Source organism: Babylonia areolata, chromosome 9, assembly GCF_041734735.1.
Source record: "Babylonia areolata isolate BAREFJ2019XMU chromosome 9, ASM4173473v1, whole genome shotgun sequence".
NCBI lineage: Eukaryota > Metazoa > Mollusca > Gastropoda > Neogastropoda > Buccinidae > Babylonia > Babylonia areolata.
Genome location: NC_134884.1, coordinates 29,577,463 through 29,601,457, shown reverse-complemented (window position 1 = coordinate 29,601,457; position 23,995 = coordinate 29,577,463). Strand labels below are relative to the sequence as shown.

General features: G+C 42.5%; 1 protein-coding gene across 9 annotated transcripts in view; it reads left to right on the top strand.

The window, feature by feature from the left end:
* LOC143285375 (kinesin-like protein KIF28) overlaps window positions 1–16,418 on the top strand; it is a 70,982-nt gene extending 54,564 nt beyond the window's left edge. For 8 of the 9 annotated variants that reach the window (XM_076592596.1, XM_076592599.1, XM_076592591.1 and 5 more), the window contains exons 18-28: window positions 255–397; window positions 2,225–2,371; window positions 2,903–3,062; window positions 4,397–4,484; window positions 6,087–6,269; window positions 6,928–7,041; window positions 8,294–8,569; window positions 10,464–10,628; window positions 11,825–11,953; window positions 13,440–13,625; window positions 14,555–16,418. In XM_076592596.1, the coding sequence (XP_076448711.1) occupies window positions 255–397; window positions 2,225–2,371; window positions 2,903–3,062; window positions 4,397–4,484; window positions 6,087–6,269; window positions 6,928–7,041; window positions 8,294–8,569; window positions 10,464–10,628; window positions 11,825–11,953; window positions 13,440–13,625; window positions 14,555–14,656 (1,693 nt within the window). In that variant the 3' untranslated portion in view covers window positions 14,657–16,418. The remainder of the gene's footprint in view (window positions 1–254; window positions 398–2,224; window positions 2,372–2,902; window positions 3,063–4,396; window positions 4,485–6,086; window positions 6,270–6,927; window positions 7,042–8,293; window positions 8,570–10,463; window positions 10,629–11,824; window positions 11,954–13,439; window positions 13,626–14,554) is intronic. The other variant, XM_076592600.1, reaches the window with a different exon arrangement.
* Window positions 16,419–23,995: the final 7,577 nt, after the last annotated feature.

Genomic DNA, 23,995 nt, shown 5'->3' with positions numbered 1-23,995 from the left:
TCCCCTACCCTCCCTGGATTGAGGTGAGCGTGTAGGTGTGGGTATGTGTGTGGCAGGGGTGTCTGGACCGTGTCTGAGTATATTTCTCTCTGTAAGTTTTTTTTTCCTTTTTTTTTTTTTTTTTTTGTCTTTTTCAAGTTAAAACATCGTTGATATGTACTTTTCGTAGCCACGCAACACTTACCGTGTGCAGAAGAATACACTTTGTGACTGAAGTCTTATTTCACTTTTTATTATCTTTTCTAACTCCCCAGCATCCAGAAGCAGCACGCCATCATCACCAACAAGAAAGGGGACGTGGACATCGAGCCGGCCTCTCCCGGGGCCAAGGTCAAGGTCAACGGGGTGCCCCTGGCAGGGAAGACAACTCTCAGTCACCTGGACAGAGTGCTCTTTGGTAAGACTGAACGAAGAGTGAGAGATCTTGAGTTGGTTGGTCAGTTTCAGTTTCAGTTTCAGTAGTTCAAGGAGGCGTCACTGCGTTCGGACAAATCCATATACGCTACACCACATCTGCCGAGCAGATGCCTGACCAGCAGCGTAACCCAACGTGCTTAGTCAGGCCTTGAGAAACAAAAAAGGTAAATAAATAATAGATAAATACATAAAAAAAGAACTACAACTACTAATAATAATATGTATAAGGCACAAAAACTTGATGAAGTCAACTATAAGCGTACATAGATAAATAAATAATTTTTTTTTTAAAAAGTAATAATAATAATAATAATAATAATAATAATGATATATAAATAAATAAAAAAAGACAACAATGATGATAAATAAGCAAATAAATGTGAAACATGCAGACTGGCACACATTCACACATACACACACATATGTATAACAGATATCCACCAAACATGCAGTTTCACAGATATGAAAGCACAGTCAAATACATATAAACATACATGAGCCCCAACACACACACACACACACACACACACACACACACACAGAGAGAGAGAGAGAGAGAGGCACACTTGCGTAGATTTCAATAGGATCTCCAAAATCACATACACACTAAAAAAACAAAAACAAAAAAAAAAAACGAAAAACAACGTTTCATTTTTCATCCAGATTGTTTTTTTAACAACATTCTAGGGGCTTTCTTAGATTTTTTTTTTTTTTTTTTTTTTTGGGGGGGGGGTTGTTTCTTTGTTTCTTGTATCCATTTTCTTTTTACCGGCTCATATTTCATGACTTTTATTATATTTTATTTTATTTTTTTTATACGTTGATATTTTTGTTTTGACTTATTATATTCTAAATTCCTACTCTTCACATTTTGGGCGTGCCCGGAGACTCGAACTCACAGCCTTCTGATTGTGAGAACGGCGATCACCCAACTGAGCCATGCAGGCACCCGATGAATACGGCCAAAAAGATTTTTTTATCATGATGAACTGTGTTCAGTGTGCAAGAAGCTAAGCAAATGGAATGGCGAGAATGATGGGGGCGGGGGATGGGTGGCGAGAGAAGTGGAGAGAGAGAGAGTAACCGGGAAAAAAAGAGACAGACGGACGGGCATATTGACAGACATAGAGTAACGCAGAAAATAACACACACACACACGCACGCACACACACACACACACACACACACACACACACACACACACACACAGAGAGAAAAATGGTCGAAGGGAAGAAACTCAGACAGTGGTAATAGCAGGGAAAGTTTTATTTCGATAGTCTCCCATATATGAACTGGAGATGGTCCTCCCGTTCACTGATTCTCTCTTTCTCTCTCTGTCGAAACTACAGTCAGACTATCGTCCGGACCAAATTGACCTTTAGGGTGTTTTGCCAATAGCTCGTTCACCCTACTTCATCGACGAATAAGTGTTAGTTGGTCATCAATTTAACGTCTGTTCACTGAAGTGATTTTAGACGGAAAGAAAGGGTGTGCGCAGTGTATGTATGTATTTGTATGGGAACGGATTCGAACCGAATACATTCAATAACAGCTGATGTGCATAAGTTGTGACCGACCTTCCAAGAACCGTCGCTGTGATACAAACCAAAATAAATGTTAATGGTACATAAGGAGGAAGGCAGGTGGACAAGTACGTCTAACATCAGACCCCCCACCCCCACCCCCCGCATTCCCTCTCCCAAAACTTTCTCATACCCTCCCCCACCCCCACCCCCCAAAAAAAAGAAACCAACATAAACCTTACGTAAATATGTATGATACAATGCCCAATGTTGTTTGTGCACAGGTCTGAACCACCTGTACGTGTTCGTTAACCCGCGCAAACCACAGGCGCCTGAAGGCACACCACAGGAAATCACTTACGAGTTTGCACAGAAGGAAATTGCCCAGGCCAAGGGCTTTGCCACTGGTTCTGGATCGGCGCTCACTCGAGGTAATATTATTACTCTGTGTGTGTGTGTGTGTGTGTGTGTGTGTGTGTGTGTGTGTGTGTCTCTGTGTCTGTGTATGTGTGTGTGTGTGTGTGTGTGTGTGTGTGTTATGTTCTGTTGTGTGAGTGTGCGTACATGTGCACGCGCGTTTAAGTGCTGTGTGGGAATGTGTCTCACTGTGTGTTGTCTTTCTGTCGGGTTTCACGTGCTCTGATGCAGTCAGTCAGTCAGTGACACTTGTCAATGTACCTCTGTGTGTGTGTGTGTGTGTGTGTGTGTGTGTGTGTGTGTGTGTGTGTGTCAGTGTGTGTGTGTGTGTTAGCTGCAGTCGTAGTTCCAACAGTCTTCAGTTACACAAATTTCTACGTCATGAGTGTGTGCCTGTGTGTGTATGTGTGTGTGTGTGTGTGCGTTCGTGCGCGCGCGTGTGTGCATGCATGCGTGCGTGCGTGTCTGTGTGTGCGCGCCCGCGGGCGTGTGATTGTGTGTGTCTGCGTGTTTGCCTGCGCGCGCGCGTGTGTACGTGTGAGCAGAACAGCAAGAGGTGCAGGAGCAGATCCTGGAGATTCTGCCCATGGTGTCCGAGGTGAACGCCATCTCTGAGGAGCTGGACAAGCACAAGTCTTTCGAGGTGGTCCTCATCTCAGCGGCCGCCCAGGAAGGGGAGGGCTTGGGTAAAGCCCACGACACACAGTACGTGCGTCACAGACCGCTGACTTATTGTCGTCAGTAGAGAGCACAGCTACTGAGTTACGCACCTACACACACACACACACACACACACACACACACACACACACACACACACACACGCAACGCACGCACACAAACACACGCACGCAACGCACGCACGCACGCACTCACACACACCCACGCGTGCGCGCGCGCGCACGCACGAACACACACACACACACACACACACACACACACACACACACACACACACACACACACACGAGTGCAGGCATAGACAATAGAATGTCTCGTCTAACCGAAAGCCAGACAGACAGACAGGCAAGCAAGCAGACACACACACAAACACAGAGGCAAATGTTGCTTTTTCTTAATCAGACGCAATTTTTTTAAGGGAGGGGGAATGGGGAGATGTGTATGAAATGATCTCATCTAATAATATAGGACACACGTGCATGTGTGCGCGTGATTGTAGCGAGACTGACTGGCGCAGGAAACCAATGATGAGCGCCTCAATAAAGACAGCTGTCGGTCGACTCTACTCAGGCCGACAGCCTGTGTGCCTGAATGACTCTTTTTTTCAGTGTAAACGTACTAAGAGTTTGGTCTCTGACGGAAGCTAGGCGCCATATAGGTAAGAAACATAATGATATTGATAATGATAAGAAGAAGAAGAATGCTAAAATATTAATAGTAATATAATAAAAATAGATAATCGTCATCATCATGATCATAATCATCATCATCATCATCATCATCATCATCGATAATGATAATCATAACAACAACAACAACAATGATAATAATAATAATATAATAAATAGCAGCAGCAGCAACACACCACCAACACCAACAACAACAACACCAACAACACAACACCACCAACAACAACAACAACACAACACCAACAACAACAACACCAACAACACCAACAACAACACCAACAACACAACACCAACACCAACACTAACACTAACACTAACACCAACACCAACACTAACACCAACAACACCATCACCACACCAACCACCAACAACAACACTCACCACAACACACAACACCACCACCAACAACAACAACAACACCAACAACATCAACACCAACATCAACACCAACAACAACAACACCAACAACAACACCAACAACAACAACAACAACAATAACACCAACAACAACAACACCAACAACACCAACACCAACAACACAACACCAACAATAACAACAACAACACAACACCAACAACACCAACAACACTAACACCAACAACACCAACACCACCACCACCAACAACAACACCAACAACAACACCAACAACAACAAAACGACGTTTGCAGGGTGATGGTGAAGATGAAGAATCTGCTGAACGGTAACACATGGTTGTGGGAGAGAGGAAAGTTCATGAACCGACGCTATCTCATCCAGGTAAGGAAGTTCATGCTCTGGTGAGTGAGGCATCACTTAAGACCCGATTATGCGTAAAGGGGTTTGTTACACCACAGTCAGTGCTTACTAATGAATTCAGAAGGATTCGTTTGTAATCCCTCATGCAGACAGAGCAGAGAAATAGCACACAGATATTACAAATACAATACACAAACGACAGATACATCGAGAACTGACACAAACTCTGGCGCAGGGAAAGATGACGTGCCGTCTTGCGAAAGAGAGAAGAGAGAGAGAGAGAGAGAGAGAGAGAGAGAGTTTATTCAAAAAGGTCTTACCCCTCATGAAGTGTGTGTGTGTTTGTGTGTGTGTGTGTGTGTGTGTGTGTGTGTGTGTGTGTGTGTGTGTGTGTGTGTGTGTGTGTGTGTGTGCAAACTTATTTCAAAAAGATTACAAGACATACGGCATGGAATACAATTGAAGAGAATAATACAAGAAATCAAAGTCAGGTACAACTTCGTGATCGGAGAATGAAGGCTTTGTACAAAAACAAAATGCAAACTGTTTGACTTCTCCTTCTTCTCGACATGACGTCATGAACAAAATTAGCGTAAACAAAGAAGGTTAACAGTAATATTCTGGGGTATTAATTAAACTGTACCTAAGGTCACTTAACTTTGGAAATCAAAACATAAAAAGTAATTCGTTTTCCTATGCAATTGTGCATCGTGGACAAATAAGAACCATCCTAGCGCCGACTGTCCTAAGACCCTCTTGGCCAAGAGAGAGTGGGGATGTAACTTGGGCAAGACACGCCCCACAATAATCAAATTCTAGCCCAGATAGTCGGGACAGCCGTTGCCTCTTCTGCTGTTCTGATGGTCATAGTCAGACACGACTGACTATCACACCAGTGTAAGGTTCAGTTTCAGTTTCTCAAGGAGGCGTCACTGCGTTGGGACAAATCCATAAACGCTACACCATATCTGCTAGGCAGAGGTCTGACAGCAGCATAGCCCAACGCGCTTGTCAGGCCTTGAGTGCATACTTATATATTTGCATACCTATCAGAGTGGATTTCTTTTTACATAATTTTGCCAGAGGACAACACTCTCGTCACCATGGGTTCTTTTTTCAGTGCGCCAAGTGCGTGCTGCACACGGGACCTCGGTTCATTGTCTCATTCGAAAGACTAGATGCTCAGTATGATTTTTCAGTCAAACGTGGGAGTAAGGGCGAGAACGGGATTCGAACACACACCCTCACGGACTCTCTGTATTGGCAGTTGAGCGTCTTAACCATTCTGCCAGCTTCCATCATACAAGTAAGTAAGTAACCGCGCACCTTGTTTCCATGGTGACAGAACAAGTCGGTAACCAGGCACCTTGTTTCCATGGTGACAGAACAAGTCAGTAACCAGGCACCTTGTTTCCATGGTGACAGAACAAGTCGGTAACCAGGCACCTTGTTTCCATGGTGACAGAACAAGTCGGTTACCAGGCACCGTTTCCATGGTAACAGAACAAGTCGGTTACCAGGCACCCTGTTTCCATGGTGACAGAACAAGTCAGTAACCAGGCACCTTGTTTCCATGGTGACAGAACAAGTCGGTAATCAGGCGCCTTGTTTCCATGGTGACAGAACAAGTACCAGCAGTACCTGGACGGGGAGGAGGACGCCTTCAACCTGCAGAGGGACCAGGACCCGTTCTGGGAGCCCACAGAGGACGTGCTGATCGGCACGGCCAGCGTCTTCCTCCAGTCCCTGTCCTACGCCCTGGACTTTGATGACAAGCTGGTCATCACCGACTATAAGGGGGCACAGGTGTGTGTGTGTGTAGTGTGTGTGTGAGGGGGGGATGTCAAGGTTAGAGGAATTATTTTGTGACAGCTTGTTTAGCTTCTATGCGAATGGCAAAACCCTTCTTTTTTTTTCTTCCGTTTTTTTTTTTTTTCATTTTATTTAATTTTATTTCTTTTGTTCGGTTATTTGTTTTACGCCTTTCTCCCTTTTTTATTTACTTTTTCTTGAAACATACTTTTGAATATAAGTTTTCTAGACTGAGCACTTTATGTAAAGTATCCATTATTGTTATAGTTGTTATTCTTTTTGTTGTTGTTCATCATCATCATTGTTATCATTATTGTTGTTGTTGTTGGTAATAGTAGTAGTGGTAGTAGTAGTTGCAACCTAGTAGAACCTAGTAGTAGTTGTAGTAACCTAGTAGTGGTGGTGGTGGTGGTATTGTTATTGTTGTTGTTGTTCCTTTATTTCTTCTTCTTCTTTTTTTTTTTTTTTTTTTTTTTTGTTTGTTTGTTTGTTTTTGTTGTTGTTTTTGTTTGTTTTTTGTTTTTGTTTTTTCTTCTTCTCATTGTTCTTGTTCTTGTTCTTCTTTTCCTTCTCCTTCTCCTCCTCCTCTTCCTCGTCGTTCTTCTTCTTCTTCTTCTTTTTGTAATTGTTATTATTACCATTATTACGTCAGGAGGGTCTGCTGTTCGTGAGCATCACCCCGTGCAGCCAGGCGGGCAAGGCGCTGGATGAGGACTACTTTGTGGAGGACCCCACAGAGCTGTTGAACAAACCATACCACTTCAAGGTCAGGGTCGTGTGGGGGCGAGGGGGGGAAGAGATGGGAGAGGAATTGAGGTGTGTGTGTGTGTGTGTGTGTGTGTGTGTGTGTGTGTGTGTGTGTGTGTGTGTGTGTGTGTGTGTGTGTGTGTGTGTTTCTTTTTATCCTCCTTACCGTCTTTTCTTATTTCTTTCCCATCTTCTTTCCTTCTTTCTTCCCTCCTTTCTTTCCTTTTAATCCTCACTGTCGCCTTTCCTTCTTTCTTCACTCTTTTGTCTTTTTTTTTTATCGTCCTAGTCGCCTTTTCTTCTGTCCTTCCCATCTTGTTTCCTTCTTTCTTCTTTCTTTCTAGTTTCCTTTTCTAACCTCCCCGGCTATCGTCTTCTCTTTTTCCCCTTCCATTTTCTTTCTTCTCTGCTTTCATTTCTTTTCAACCTCCCTGTCATCTCTTCATCTTTCATTACTGGTTTGGGTTTTTTTTCTTCTTCTTCTTCCCCTCCTCCTTTCTTTTCTTTTTTATCCCTCCTGTCGTAATTTCTTCTCTCCTTTCCATTGTTCTTTACGGTCGTTCGTTCTTTCTTTCTTCCTTCCCCATTTTTTTCATTCTTTTTTTTTTTATCCTCCTCCTCCCTCGGTTTAACTCAGCCGATCACTTCCATCACTCACTCACCCACCTGTAAATTTCCCTTGTCCCACACACACGCTGCTGACCAGGTGTGCGTGTAGGTGTCGGTTCGCTCACTTCCTTCACTCACTCACCATTATTCCCTTGTCCGACACACACACTCTCTGCATGCTCACCGGGTGTGTATGTGCAGGTGTCGGTGTGCTCACTTCCTTCACTCACTCACCATTATTCCCTTGTCCGACACACACACTCTCTGCTCACCGGGTATGCGTAGGTGTCGGTGTGCTCACTTCCTTCACTCACTCACCAATATTCCCTTGTCCGACACACACATTCTCTGCATGCTCACCGGGGGTGTGTAGGTGTCGGTTCGCTCACTGCCTTCACTCACTCACTCACCAGTTTTAGAGTTACGCGTGCGTGTGAATGACTGGTGCGAAAGCGCTTTGATTTGTCTCTGCACAAGATTCAGCGCTATATAAATACCATTATTATTATTATTCCCTTGTCCGACACAACTTCTCTGTGTGCTCACTGGGTGTGTGCAGGTGTCGGTTCCCTCACTTCCTTAAATCCACTCACCAATATTCCCTTGTCCGACACACACACTCTCTCAATACATGCTCACCGGTGCCAGTGTGTGCCGTGCAGGTGTCAGTGCGCTCAGCCCAGATCCACAAGGCGCGCTACTCTCGGGGCGTGGCGGTCAAGTACAAGGTGCCGGCCGTGGGGGACCGAGACTGGACCCAGACCAGGCAGGTGGTGGGCACCCTGGCCCCGGGCTTCCAGCACACGCGCATCGTGGACATCCCGCGCGTGGGCCCCGAGCACCTGAGCTTCTTTGACCAGGGCTGCATCACCTTCTGTGTGTACGGCCGGCAGGAGGACTCTGACGGGGACCCGCGGCTGGCCAAGCTGACCACTAAGGTGTGTGTGGTGTGTGGGTGGGTGTGGGTGGGTGTGACGGTGGGAGGGGTGGTTGTGGGAGTTGGGGTGGGTGTGGGTGGGTGGGTGTGGGTGGGGGTGGGTGGGTGTGAGGGTAGGTAAGGGTGGTTGTGGGGGTGGGGGTGGGTGTGGTTGGGTGGGTGTGGGTGGGGGTGGGTGTGGGTGGTGGGTGTGGGTGTGGGTGTGGGTGTGGGTGGGTGGGTGTGGGTGTGGGTGGGTGTGTGGGTGGGTGTGGGTGTGGGTATGTGGATGTGAGTGGGTGTGTGGGTGGGTGGTTGTGGGTGTGGGTGTGTGTTGTGTGGGTGTGGGTGGGTGGGCGGGTGGTGTTTGTGTGTGAGTGAGTTTGTGTGTGGGTGTGGTGTGTGTGTGTGTGTATGTGTGTGTGTGTGTGTGTGTGTGTGTGTGTGTGTGTGTGTGCACTGCAGTGCGATTAGTCCATGCATTGCGAAGCAGTGCAATGTAACACGATATAGTACAATGCATGTTATACATTGCAATGCGATACGATGCAAGTATGCATCTGACTTCAGTAATGCCTAGCTGCACTGTACAATGTAAAATTCGAATGTAAAACATGCATTTAAAACACTAAAATGACTACTTATATACACTCTTAACAGTAATTCATGAATATTTATTAATCAATGATTGATGACAATGATGATGATGACGATGATGATGATGATGATGACAGGGAGGTTATGATGATGGTGATGATGACGACGACGACGACGATGATGATGATGATGATGACAAGGAGGTTATGGTGATGATGATGACGATGATGATGATGATGTTATATATAGTGCTTACCCTGCAGTTCGAAGTGTTTTTAACAAATTACGTGGTATAGATAAGAGACATGAATATAATCCTAAAATAAAATTATTGTTGAGCTGCAAAACTCAAAATGAATGCTATCTTAAAAGAGCGTAACATCACTCACAACTCATGCACACATCTCCCACCTCACCTGACTCCACACTAGTCCCCTCACCCCCCTCCCTACACACACACACGCACGCACGCTTGCACGCGAGCACACACACACACACACACACACACACACACACACACAGAGAGAAACACAGACACAGACACAGACACACACAGACACACAGACAGACACACACACTCACACACACGCACATACACACACACGCACGCACGCACAACACACACACACACACACACACACACACACACACACACACACACACACACACACACACACACACACACACACACACACACACACACACACACACACACACACACACACACACACACACACACACACACACACACACACACACACACACACACAAAGCCAATCACAGGGGAGAAGGGTCTATCATTTAAATTACTCTTTTGAACAAATATCTTTCATATTAGCTTTGAACTGAAGATTTAACAGTGGTGCGATGTAGAGATTTCCAAAACCAATACACACACACACACACACACACACACACACACACACACACACACACACACACACACACACACACACACACACACACACACACACACACACACACACACATATATATATATATATATATATATATATATATATATATAAAACCTTAAGGCAACAATTTTTAAAAGATATTCAAAATTCGAATAACACAGGAAATATTCCCAGTCAGGTGATGCTAACAGATGATGAATAAATAACAACGAGATTGGGAAAATTTGTTTATGAATGCTGCTGCAATTTACTGCATGAACTGATTGATTAATTGTGTGCTTTTCATTCATTCATTTATTTACCATTGCACTTGTGTCTTATAAACCTTACGGTTTCATGACAATAAAATCTATTCTATTCTGTTCTATTCTATTGTATTCTATTCTATTCTATTCTCATCAGGAGCTACGGAAGCGAGAACAGATGACCCCTTCAGGGGACGGAGGGGAGCGACAGAGCAAAATGGTGCCAGAGACGCCGTGTCCTGACCAGTCCCACATGAAGACGGAGATCGACCTGATGCATCGCAAATACGAACGCCTCATGCAGAAGGAGCGACGAATGATTGTGAGTGCTGGTCCATGGTTTTGTGTTGGTGGGCGGGTGGGTTGATTGGTGTATGGGTGGATAGGTGGGTGTGGGTGAATGGGTGGGTAGGTGGATGGGTGTGGTTGTGTATTTGTATTTCTTTTTATCACAACAGATTTTCTCTGTGTGAAATTCGAGCCTCTCTCCCCAAGGAGAGCGCGTCGCTACACTACAGCGCCACCCTTTTTTTTTTTTTTTTTTTTTTTCCTGCGTGCAGTTTTATTTGTTTTTCCTATTGAAGTGGATTTTTTTTTTTTTACAGAATTTTGCCAGGAACAACCCTTTTGTTGCCGTGGGTTCTTTTACGTGCGCTAATTGCATGCTGGACACAGGACCTCTGTTTATCGTCTCATCCGAATGACTAGCGTCCAGACCACTACTTAAGGTCTAGTGGAGGGGGAGAAAATATCGGCGGCTGAGCCGTGATTCGAACCAGCGCGCTCAAATTCTCTCTCTTCCAAGGCGGACGCGTTACCTCTAGGCCACTGGCACACTTCTGTAATGATAAGGTGGGTGTATGGGTGGATGGATTGGTGGGTGTGGATGTATGGGTGGGTAGGTGGATGAGGGGGTGAGTGGACACTGGGTATTATTGGTTTTATGTTGGTGACTGGGTTCTTCTTTTTCTATCTGATTTTTTTGTCAGGGTATTGTTCCTAAAGCTTTGCATGTGTGTGTGTGTGTGAGAGAGAGAGAGAGAGAGAGAGAGAGAGAACTATGTGAATGTATGAGATAGGATGTGATCATGTTCTTGCTTGTGTAAATGAGTGTGCCTAAATTTGTGTATATAAAAAAAAGAGAAAATAATAAAAATGACAAGCCTTCTACACTTCCTTCTCAGTATAATTCTAGATTTTATGTGTAATCAGTGAATAAATAAATGATAATTAATTGATTATAAATGTCTGCGCACATCACTGAATGCCAGTCTCATTCCTTCCACCATACATGTAAATTTGTTGTTGTTTTTTTCACTGGGGTAAATTACAAAGATTGGGGGGCGGGGTGGGGGGGGGGGAACAAGAACTATATCTGAACTTCATGATGAGCTTGAAACAGCTTTCTGAAACTTTTTTTCTTGTGTCTGCCCGATGCAAAAATAGCAACACTATTAAGACATAATGTTAAATCATTGTGTGTGGCCCATGACTGATTACTCCATCTTTGTTTTTCAGCAACTGTGTGAGGAGTGGTCCAAGAAACCCCAAGAGAAACAAGACTTCCAGAATTTCTTCCGTTCTGTCTCAGCTCTTGCTTACAGTTCTGGCACAAGGCTCAAAACTCGTCTTCACTCCACCACTGAGGTATGTATGGTGTGTGTGTGTGTGTGTGTGGGCCAGTGTGTTTGATGATGTGTGTGCTGGTGTCTGTGTGTGTGTGTCAGTGTGTGTGCGTGTGTGTGTGTGTGTACGTGCGTGCGTCATGCGTGCGTGCAGTGCGTGCGTGCAGTGCGTGTGCGGCCGGTGTGTGTGTGCGAGCGTGCGTGCAGTGCGTGTGTGTGTGTGGGGGTGTGTGTGTGTGTGTTTCATTCCTCACTCCATCAGTCTTACTCAGTGAAGACCAAATACTGTAAATATCAGTAGTCTGCTAAACTTGTTAAATGATTTTTCCAGTACACCATTCAGTATAACTTCTTTATATGTTTCCTCTTGATTTTGGTTGTCTTTTATCACCACTGAGTACAATGATGAAGACAAACCACAAGCACGACTGGAAATAATGTTTAGTTCTGGAAACTGATTGTCACTGCCGTGTGCCATGAGTGAAGAACTAAGGTGTCATCTGTTTCACGACTGAGGTATTCAGTATTGATATTTTGTAGTGTTGTTTATATTTGTTAGAAATACCCTTACAAAATAGCAACATTGCATTGCATTGCATTACGGCATTTCATTGCAGTTGCTAAAAGTATCTTGGGTTGTCACTCATCTGTAATGTAATGCTAAGGCCAAGTGGAATAGAACTGTCATTGAGGTGATGCTGTTCAAGAGGAAACATAATATGCAACTGATTCACACTTTTTATCCAGTGTTGTAAAAATCTCCAGACCATTTTCTCATGGTTTTTGGCTGATTTTTTTCTGGATACTGATTAATGACTTGAAACACCACTTTCAACTGTTTGTTGTTGTTGTTGTTTTTTTTTTTATTCCCCTAGAAGTCAAGGGGTTTTAATATAATATTGATTATATGATTGTTAAGAAGCTGATTTCCTCCTCTTCAGTGCCACACCCAACCTCCCCCCACTCCCCGCCACCTCAGCCCCTCCTCCCCCCTCCCCCCGCACACACACACACACACACACACACACACACACACACACACACATACCGCCTACCCCCATCACCACCACCTCACTCAACCCCTCCAACAACACCACAAGTGTTCATGGCACATGGCACATGTATGTATATGAATGTGTATTGTGTATCGTGTGTCAGTGCGTGTGTTTATGTAAGTTTATGCCTGCCTGTGTGTGCGTATGTGTTAGGGTAGCAGTGTTAGATGCACATGTATGTTAAAATGTATGTATGCAGTGTGTGTGTGTGTGTGTGTGTGTGTGTGTGTGTGTACGTGTGTGTGTGTGTGTGTGTGTGTGTGTGTAGTCGCATTTTGGTATGTGTATGTAACATTGATGTAATGTTTTATATCAACAAAAGCGTTTTTGTAAAGCACCTAAAGCAGATTTCTGGATAGTGTGCTATATAAGTATCCATTATTATTATTATTATTATTATTATTATTATTATTATTATCATCATATCAACGCCTGGTTGGCCTGTGTGAACAGGACTTTCTCCTGCCCAACGGCCACACGAAGGAAGTGGACACGGTGTCGCTCTTTGTGTTCGGGGAGGAGGAGAGCACTCTGGCAGCAGAGGCTGAGAAGCACGACGGGATTGTCCCCCGTGAGAAGGTGGCCCACCACCACTTCCCCCTCGACACCCTCTTGTCCCGCAAACAGCAGGCAGAAGTGGTGAGCTCGACACTGTTTTGACTTGTGTTGTTGCTGTTGTTGTTTTAGGGGTGTGGTGTGTTGTTGCTGTTGTGTGGGGTGGTGTGGTGTGGTGTTGTTGTGTATTGTGTGGTGTGGTGTGTTGTTGTGTGGTATGGTGGTGTGGTGTTGTTGTTGTTGTGTGGTATGGTGTGGTGTGGTGTGTTGTTGTGTGGTGTGGTGTTGTTGTGTGGGGTGGTGTGGTGTTGTTGTGTGGTGTGGTGTTGTTGTTGATGTGTGGTGTGGTGTGTTGTTGTGTGGTATGATGGTGTGTTGTTGTTGTTTTGTGGTATGGTGTGGTGTTGTTGTTGTTGTGTGGTGTTGTTGTTGTGTGTTGTTGTTGTGTGGTGTGGTGTGGTGTGGTGTTGTTGTTGTTGCTGTGTGGTGTTGTGGTGGTGTTGTTGTGTGGTGTGGTGTGGTGTGTTGTTGTGTGGTGTGGTGTTATTGTTGTTGTGTACTGTGGTGTGTTGTGGTGTGGTGTGTGTTTCAGTGTGGTGTGTTGTGTTGTGTTGTTGTGTTGAGTTGTGTTGTATTTTGTGCTACAGTGTGGTGTGGTGTGTTGTACTGTGTTGTGCTGTGCTGTATTGTTGTATTGCATTGCATTGTGTTGTATTCTATTGTTTTGCATTGCATTGTATTGTATTGTTTTGTATTGTGTTGTGTTCTGTTGTTTTCTGTTGTGTTATGTTCTGTTGTGTTCCAGTTTTGTCCGAACAGATTTCTCTCTGTATTGTAGTGTAGTATAGTGTAGTGTAGTGTAGTGTAGTGTAGTGTGTTAAGCTATATGGTGTTAAGCTATATGGTACTGCACTGTAATGCATCATACTATCTTGTATTGGTGCCACCATAGATAGCCAACCGTTTACTTAAAAGAAATAAATACATGATTAATGTCTGTGATCTGCCGACAGCTGACAATGGGCAATGGTCAATACCACAACGACCACCACCACCACCACAACGGTGACCTGAAGAAAAGTGAAAAGGGCAGCACGATGTGTGCAGTCATGTAGCCAGACCACACCACTCTCTTCACTGCAACAGTTCTCTGTCGTCATAGCCTGCCTGCCTGGCTGACTCCTTGCCTGATGTCACAGTATTCTGAAGAATGCAGTGTGTGTGTGGTGTGTGTGTGTTGTTGTGGTGTGTGTGTGTGTGTGTGTGTATGTGTGTGTTATGTTGTGGTGTGTGTGTGTTGTGTTGTGTGTGTGTGTGTGTGTGTGGTGTGCGAGCACACGTGTGGGTGTGTGTGGGTGTGTGCCAGCACATATGTGTGTGTGTGTGTCTGTGTCTGTGTGTCTGTGTGTGCGTGCTCTTGAGTGTGGATGTGAGAATGAGTGAGTGAGAGTTAGTGTGTGTGTGTTGTGTGCTCTGTGTGTGCGTGTGTCTCTGTGTGTGTGTGTGTGTGTGTGTGTGTGTGATGAGGAAACTACAATCAATGAAATATTTTGGGGGGCCTGTTGTGTGGGTTTCTTGTTATTAAAGGTTTCTTTCTTTTATGAATACACCCTCATATCTTACAGGGGTGAAAGACTACATTGATGGCTTGTTAGCAGGTACATGTATTATGTGGGTTATTGATTCGAGTTAATTTTCTTGCAACGACAGGGTGTACCTGTTGGGGACATGAATTACCTACCTATATAGTATTCATGCAATGAGTTGTTGAACAGGTGCATTGTTTTCCTAAACTGTAAAGATTTTGTGTGTGTGTGTGTGGTATGATAATGTTGTTGGTTCATCAGACAAATGTGTAAAAGTATGAATGGAGACTTCTTTGCCATGTTGGTTATACCGTCCATTTGATCTTCCTGATCAGTGTGAAATGAAAAAAAATCATGTTAATTCCATTCTGTATTGATGCAAGTAACTAAAAGATGTGTCCGTCCATTTTAGGAACTGAACATTTTGTGTAACATATTATGTGGCCATATACACCAACATTTCATATTGAATTTATATCGAAGAGGCTGATGGTTCTGATTTTGTGATTTGTAGTTTCTGAATCAAAGTGTACGTCATCTTAGGTTTGGTTGTTGCTGCTGTTGTTTTTAGGTGTGGAAATTCTGTTGTATGATACACTGATTATTTTTTTATGTCTTTACTTCATGTTTACAAATGTATTGGCAATGTTCTTTGAGTGTTCATGTGAAACTGAAATTCCATGAGATTCCAGTATGGCATGCCCCATTTCATGGGCTGAGGCATAATGCCAAAACATTTTCCTCTGTGTCTACTGTAGGTAAATGTGCATGTATGTGTGCTCTGTCATGTATATTTTCCAAGTTTCCTGTCCATATGTCTGACTGCTTTATGGCAAAAGGCAATATTTGAATTTTTGAATTCTTTTGCTGAATCTTGGTTAATCACACACACACACACACGCACGCACGCACGCGCGCACACACACACACACACACACATGCGCGCGCACGCACGTACACACGCACGGACGCATGTGGATGCATGTGTGTGTGTGTGTGTAAGTTGGTAGGTAGGTAGGTATGGGAATATATATTGATGATCAAAATCTTCAAAATCAGATTTTTGTACTTCCAGTACTAAACTGACAATGTTCCCATTTTCGTAAATCATTGTCATTTTCTGTGTTTCTCAGCAGTTCCTTGTATGACTGACAGCAGGATATTTTGTCCAGTCTGTCATCTGCAGCACCCATGTTGTAGAGAAAGAGATAGAGAGCTTTTTGCCAAGTAGGACCATTCCAGCCACACTGTTTTGACAGGCATGGGTTTTTTTGTTTGTTTGTTTTTTTTTTTTTTTGGGGGGGGGGGGTTTGGGGAGGGGGTTTGGGTGGGGGAGGGGGTTCTTCTGTTATTGTTTGTTTGTTTGGTGTTTTTCTTTTTCTTTTTTTCCCTTTTTTTTCCAGCGTTTTCATATTTCTAAAACTGCTATTTCTAAACCTACTAAGCACTGACTTGGCTTATGGGGCCTTTGACATGGACACTTATTTTCTGTTCTGTCTGTGTGTACACATGAAGTTAGTTAAAAGCTATAGCCAGTCGACTCACTACACCAACCCAGGAGATGCAAATGAAATTTTCCCGAACCATTCTACTGATCAGCGAGATTAGGAAAATCTGCAAACACCACACTGATGAAGAACAAGCATGAAGAAAATAGATTTCCATCCTGTTTTGTTTGTTTGTTTCAAGAAGGTCCGAAAATTCCCATCCACCAACTGACCTGAGGGATCAAAACAATCCCAGTTTATTATACTGACCTGGGGGATTGGGAAAGTCCCCATCCCCAACCTGTTGCTTGCAGGATTCAGTCACCGGAGCTTCTGGTGGGGAGGTGTGTCTTAACAACCACTCACCTACCAAGATATGTCATGATCTTTTACTTCTGGAAATATGTGTGTGTGTGTGTGTGCGCGCGCGCGTGTGCGTGCCTAAGCATGTGTGCAATATAGACGTGCATCTCTGCATGCTTGATTATATCATCTAAATGTCTAGATACCAGAATAGTAGCCAATCAACCTTTTTTTTGTTGTTGTTTGTTTGGTTGGTTGGTTGGTTGGTTTTGTTTTTGTTTTTTGTTGTTGTTGTTGTTATTTTCCTAACAGTTACACCCCAGAATCTGTATTTATACCTTTCATGAATTATCTCTGCATAGTACTTTCAGGTAGAAAATTAACACTTAAATCCATGTCACTTCAGTTTATTCTGGTTGTGTTGATTTTACTTTGCTTTACATTGTGTGCATGCTTTGTTCTTTTCTTCCCTGATCTGAAATCAGTGATATTTTGCCTCCACAATGTGCAATACTAGGCATCATCAACTGTTCAAAAGTTGTGTTTTGTTGTACATAAAGTGACGTGTGTGTGTGTGTGTGTGTGTGTGTGTGCACGCGTGTGTGCGCGCGTGCCTCGTAACAATTGTCACAAAATGTGGACACAGTTTTGTCACCAGAATCATGAAACCAACCATGAAATCAAAAACATTTTTGATGCTAACATTTTAAGGTGCAGTCTGCATGCCCCGTGTGTGTTTGTGTCTACTGTCTTCTTCTGTGAGCATTCACTGTTGTGTCTTTGCCTGAAAAACTGTTTCCCGGTGCGTGAAGAAAGAAAAGATTCTAGCCATAAATGCTTTCATCCACCTCAACAATAATCCCCACCTTTTTCTTCATCACTGAATCCTCCTGGCTTCATCTGCAGGATGTCATTATTATTATCATTATTATTGCTATTATGAGCATTTATGCCGAATCATAGAAATAAGCCCTAGATGTTTACTAATAAAAGAAAACATGTAAATACCAAAAAGGAAAAACTGATCACAAGATAAAACACATCATCAAATTATTCACCACCATCACCACCTTCCCCTCCACACACACACACACACACACACACACCCTCCCGCCACACACACACACACACAACACACAACACACACAGATCATAGTACACATTCATAAATAGTACACAATCAAAAATACAACCTACAAATTCTGAAACTCTCAAACCCACTCACTCACTGATAGTCATTTTAGTTCATACTGGAAAGGGATGAGCTGTTGAGGATTATCGTGGAGGGAAAAAGGTGGGTCTTCAGACTGGAGTTGAAAGACTGCAGCGAAAATGAGTGACAGACATGCTGAGGAAGTTGATTCCAAAGAATTGGGGCTTGGTATGAAAAACTGCATTTGCCATATGTTTTGATTCAAACAGGGGAGGACCTAAGCAAGTGGGTGTCAGAAGAAGAGTGGAGTTGGCGTGAGGGTATGTAAGGATTTGTATTTGTATTTCTTTTTATCACAGCAAAATTTTCTGTGTGAAATTCAGGCTGCTCTCCCCGGGTAGTGCTCGTCGCTACACTACAGTGCCACCCTTTTTTTTTTTTTTTCCTGCGTGCATTTTTGTTTGTTTTTCCAATTGAAGTGGATTTTTCTACAGAATTTTGCCAGGAACAACCCTTTTGTTACCGTAGGTTGTTTTACATGCGCTAAGTGCATGCTGCACACATGACCTCGGTTTATTGTCTCATCCGAATGACTAGCGTCCAGACCACAACTCAAGGTCTAGTTGGGGGGGGGGAGAGAAAATATCGGCAGCTGAGCCATGATTTGAACCAGCGCGCTCAGATTTTCTCGCTTCCTAGGCAGACGCGTTACCTCTAGGCCATCACTCCAGGGATGAATGAGATCAGAAAGATGCTGTAGACCAGTAGCGTCAGTGTCATGGCCAAGCGTGAAGACAAGACCTGGCACCATGTGGCCGACACCTTCACTGCTGAACAGAAGCTTGGCGAAATGAGATAGGGTGGCTCAAATTTAATACACGGTTACTACGTTTTGTGTGTGGGTGTCTGGTGTCTCAGATTTATACATGTGTGTTACAATCAAAATTATTCAGGCTTATTCTAAAGCTATACTTCACTGTGTACTCAAGATGACATGTTGTTTTTATTTATTATGCACTCATGTAAACAGTGCCCCCCCCCCCCCCCCCCCCCCCCCCCCTCCCACCCACCCCCACCCATCCCCTTCCCTCTGCCTTCAGTAAAGATAGAATATATGTATGGCTAGGGAGATTAGTATACATATCACTTTCTTTTTCTAATTCAATTTAGAATCACACCCATCATGTATTGTTTTCTGAAAAACGTCTCTCCCCACTACCCCCTCCCCCCCATGTCTTAATCATGTCAGAAAAGATGAACTAGCAATTTATTTTTTTAATGCTGTTGACAGATTGTTTGGTATCACAAGAACAACACAAAGGAAATATTAAATGATTTCATTTGTGTGTGTATTTTTATTTAACAAGTTTCCTTCTGCTGTGTGTGTGTGTGGAGGGGGGGGGGTTATTGTGAAAGTGAAAATATGAATTTTACATTGTATATAATCGTGTGGTTTACTAGAGTTATTTTCCAAATCATGAAAGTGTGAACTTTTTTTTTCATGCATTATAGTATAAAATTGTCGTCCTTTTAAACTTATCTCCAGTTGACCTTCCTCCGAAACCAATCGAATGTGTAAGCTTGTAAATGGATATGATTTTTTTTTTTTTTTAATTAATTGGTTCAGATTTGAACCCAGATTGTCTCAGTCAACAGAAGGGTGTCCCGATTTCCTGCCTTTAATTTCAACACATACTCTGATGTGTTATGGTGTCAATACCAAACTATCTTGGAAAGAGATAGAGAGGGTGGGGGAAACATTGAAACTAATTCTTAAAGACTGTAATGTTTGCAGCAATTAGGGTAAAAATAACAGGAGATGCGACCCTGAAAAACTCATATCAAGTACACACATAATCAGAGACACAAAGACACACACACACACACACACAATACACACACACAAAGGACCAAAGTCTGTCCTAAATATTGTTTGATTTTCTGTTGTTGTTTTTTTGTTGTTTTTTTCTCCAAAGCACTTTTTAACACTAATAAATGAATTACAAGATCATTAAATTTCTGTTATAAACAGATACACATTATGTTCAAGATTACACAACTGTTACATGCAAGTCAGGCGTGTGTGCGTGCGTATGTGTACTGAAAATTATACAAGAAAAACACCGTTTACTTCTGTCAGTTCACTCATCTCACTGGATGATTGAACAAACATGTCTCAGGCCATCCCACCAGTAACTAAGCAGCTCACATTCTTCTTGATTGGCATTCCCATCATTTGCATTAACTTTACCATTGCCATCATCATCTGAGTCAGAATCATAAGCATCTGGGTTGCCAAGAAATATGTGCAGGGTGCTAGCTACCAATCCACATAGCTACGACCACTTTTTAGTTTTTGTTATTTTTTACTCCTTTTTTTTCAAGGCCTGACTAAGTGCGTTGGGTTACGCTGCTGGTCAGGCATCTGCTTAGCAGATGTGGTGTAGCGTATATGGATTTGACCGAACGCAGTGACGCCTCCTTGAGCTACTGATACTGATGCTGATACGACCACAGTCAGTGGTTGGGGGTGGAGACCACCACTAGAGTTACAAACACATATACAAACAATATCCCTCTACATGGTCATCATGAAATGCAACCTTTTTTCTTTTTTTTTCACTTTAAATAAGTGAAACTGCCAGGGAAATATCTTCAGGCTTTTCTCCTTAGGGATTATTCAGGCTTATCTTGAACCAATCCTTCTATACACATTGATTGTCATTGTTATAAGAATGCATCAAAAACATGGTTATCAAGTTACTACAGTGCATGTGTTTTCAATGTCTTATTAAATAATCAAGAATTTCTCACTGTCTGTCTCTTGTATCATCCATAAATCTATTTCTTCTGGTATGAAAGCAAATGCTTTAAGTGCATTAAGTGCTGCCAACTGTTTGCACAGATTGCCATTTGCAGTGGAAGAACACTCCACTTCCACTTTGGTTTTCAATATGAAATTAAATAATGGACAGCGCCTTCATATGTTTCTTCATCTTAAGCTTCTAGGTATTCTGCAACTGTACGTATTCTTGTACACCTGTCAACACACACACATACACACACCAAAACAAACAAAAAAACACCAAATAAAATCAGAAGGCTTGATGTAAAGAAAAAAAAGAAGAAAAAGCAGTTGTTGCTTATTCAATTACCAACATGAAATAAAATTTTGAATTTCACACACACACACACACACACACACACACACAGAGAGAAACTGAGTCATGCATACACATACTTTAAACCTTTTTTTCATCCTTTATTGAGTTAGCTCAAATTGAACATGCTAAACATGTCAGGAAAATTCTGTACAAGATGATTTCTGAGGAATCACATTGATTTTTTTTGCATCAACAACAACCAGGCATATTTTCATCACCCCCCCACCCCCTTCTCCCCCCAAAAAATATAGAGAAAGCAACTCCCAACATTTCCTCTACAATCAGAAAAAAACAACAACTCAATCATAACATTTGTGGATAGGGTACATCTTGTCTGTACATCATTTAACACAAAGTTGATATATATAAACACACACATACACATACACACAAACACACACACACACACACGATTCTGTTGACACACAAACTGAAGCAAGATGGAAAAGAAAGCAAACTTTAAATAAAATCCTTGACCCCTCCATAGAACCCAGTAACTGTGAGCTTCAAGAACCTCCAGATAACCGTTTGACAAAGAAACAAAACTCAATGTCTTTCCCTTTTTTCATGACAGTTTCTCTGAAACTCTTCAATGCCAGTATTCCCAAAATCAGTTTGCTGTACCACTAGCAGTCTATATATATATATATATATATATATATATATATATATGTATATATATATCTGTCTTTCTTCACAATCTATCCTTTTATGTTACAAGGCTGCCAATTTGTGGTTTATTCACTTTACACCAATCCCCAATCTGACATATTTCTTTAAAAGAACTATTTCCAACAAATGCTGTCCTTTCTTCATTTTAACGTCTTTCCACTTGAAGTGATATTAGCTGTCCTTTGTTCTTCAATACAGTCTTCTATATTTGAAGTTACAAAGAATACCTAAATCAAATGAAATCATGTTGCTCATAACCTAGATGATCGCAAAAGGGGCCATTTCAGGGCTGACCAGGAATGCCTTGTCAACAACCGGGTTGGTATGTAAGCCGGTCATGCCAACGCTCAGCTTGTATCACAGATTGACATATGCTTACAGCTGGGCCAACAGCAAAGTGAGAGCTGTATGATCAATGTTTGTTCCATTGCAATGGGAAGTCATTTACAGCTTAGTCTTTTGTGAAGGACTAGGACTCTCAAACTGGGAGGTAAAATTGCTCTGGCTCTTCGTGCTGCTGCCTTGGGGGCTAGCTGGCCTTTGGGAACCATCCCAACACCGACTGTCCTAAAACCCTCTTGGCCGCGACAGTTTGGGTGTAACTTGGGCAAAACTCTCTCCACTATAATCAAATTCTAGCCCAGATAGTCGGAACAGTTGCCTCCTCTGCTGTTCTGATGGCCATAGTTGGTGACGACTGACCATCATACATATATGTACCGACCACAACTTGGTGTCCTGAGCAGTAGAGTCTAAACATCAAACTGCTAATTTGCTTTCATTCTAAACATACTTTGAGACAAAAAAAAAAAAAAAAAAAAAGACAATAGAGGAACTACTTTCAATGTAAACATCACTGACGATAGGAAAAACATTATCTATCGCTCATTGATTTTGTTGGTGAAATTTATAATTGGGAATGGTATTGGGGGCAAGGCTGGATATGGAATGTGGTTGGGCAGTTGTTTTGGCTTCATGCACAAATGATATGGCCAAGGTGTTTGTGCAATATGGCTGGTATGGCAGACAACTGAGCATACCCTGATTCAGTCATAATGGCATCCAGCAGTACTTTCCAGTGTACCGTCTTGCCAGTAAAAGTGATATCAGAAAAGTCTAGAGATTCTGAGCATGTGTGCATATTTTCAGTGTTTTCTTTCTCTTTTCTTCTCTCCCCAAAACAGGAAGAAAAAACACTGCTCTACGAACACCATACCTGAAATCTGCAATAACACATCTATATGTTTGTTGGTGGATTTTTTTGTTTTGTTTTTCAAATGGGGAAAAACACTTCTACAATGTTATGAGGAATCCCTAATGAAGCAATACTAATACTTAAATAAGGATTTCTTTCAAGACAGGAATCACTGACTTGTGTCTTTATAACTATTCCTTCTCATCTGTTCTTATTATACCTATTCCTTCAAGCAGTTGCACTGTGTTTATGATGTTATCCTCTAATTTTGTTGGAAGTTGGGTTTTTTTAATTGCTTTAACCTACATATTGATGATCATTCTTTTTTTTCCTTTTCTATCTGCTCCTTTTATACCTGTTCCTTCAAACATTATGTCCCTAAATACCAACAATGTCAATACCCCTGCAAGACTGCACACAGTCACTCTCTTCACATACACATTCCCTTATGATTGCTTCCTCCCTCTCTCATGTTCTCATATACAAGTGCATAATATGCATGCTCTCGTACAAATATTCACACACATACAATGTTAACAATGAGATTCCTAAAACCATGTCTGATCTTCAAGAATGTCTATCATGATAAAAGCACAACTTTTTGCCATTCTAAAACAAAAAATTACACATGAATTCGGTCCCTGTCATTTCAATCACACTAACCAAGCTCTATCATTGGAGGCTGGCCAGCTAAGCACAAACTTTATCCTGCAACAGACTACCCGCTTATAAGTTTACATCTTAATTTCTACATCATTTGCACTTCATGTCACAACCACTTCTGGCCAGTCAAATAGCATTTGATGTGTTTTCATAATTCAACACAGCTAGAGCACACACACACAAAAAAGGTCTGCAACACTGAAATTTTCTGCAAAGGTCCTTTTTTCTGAA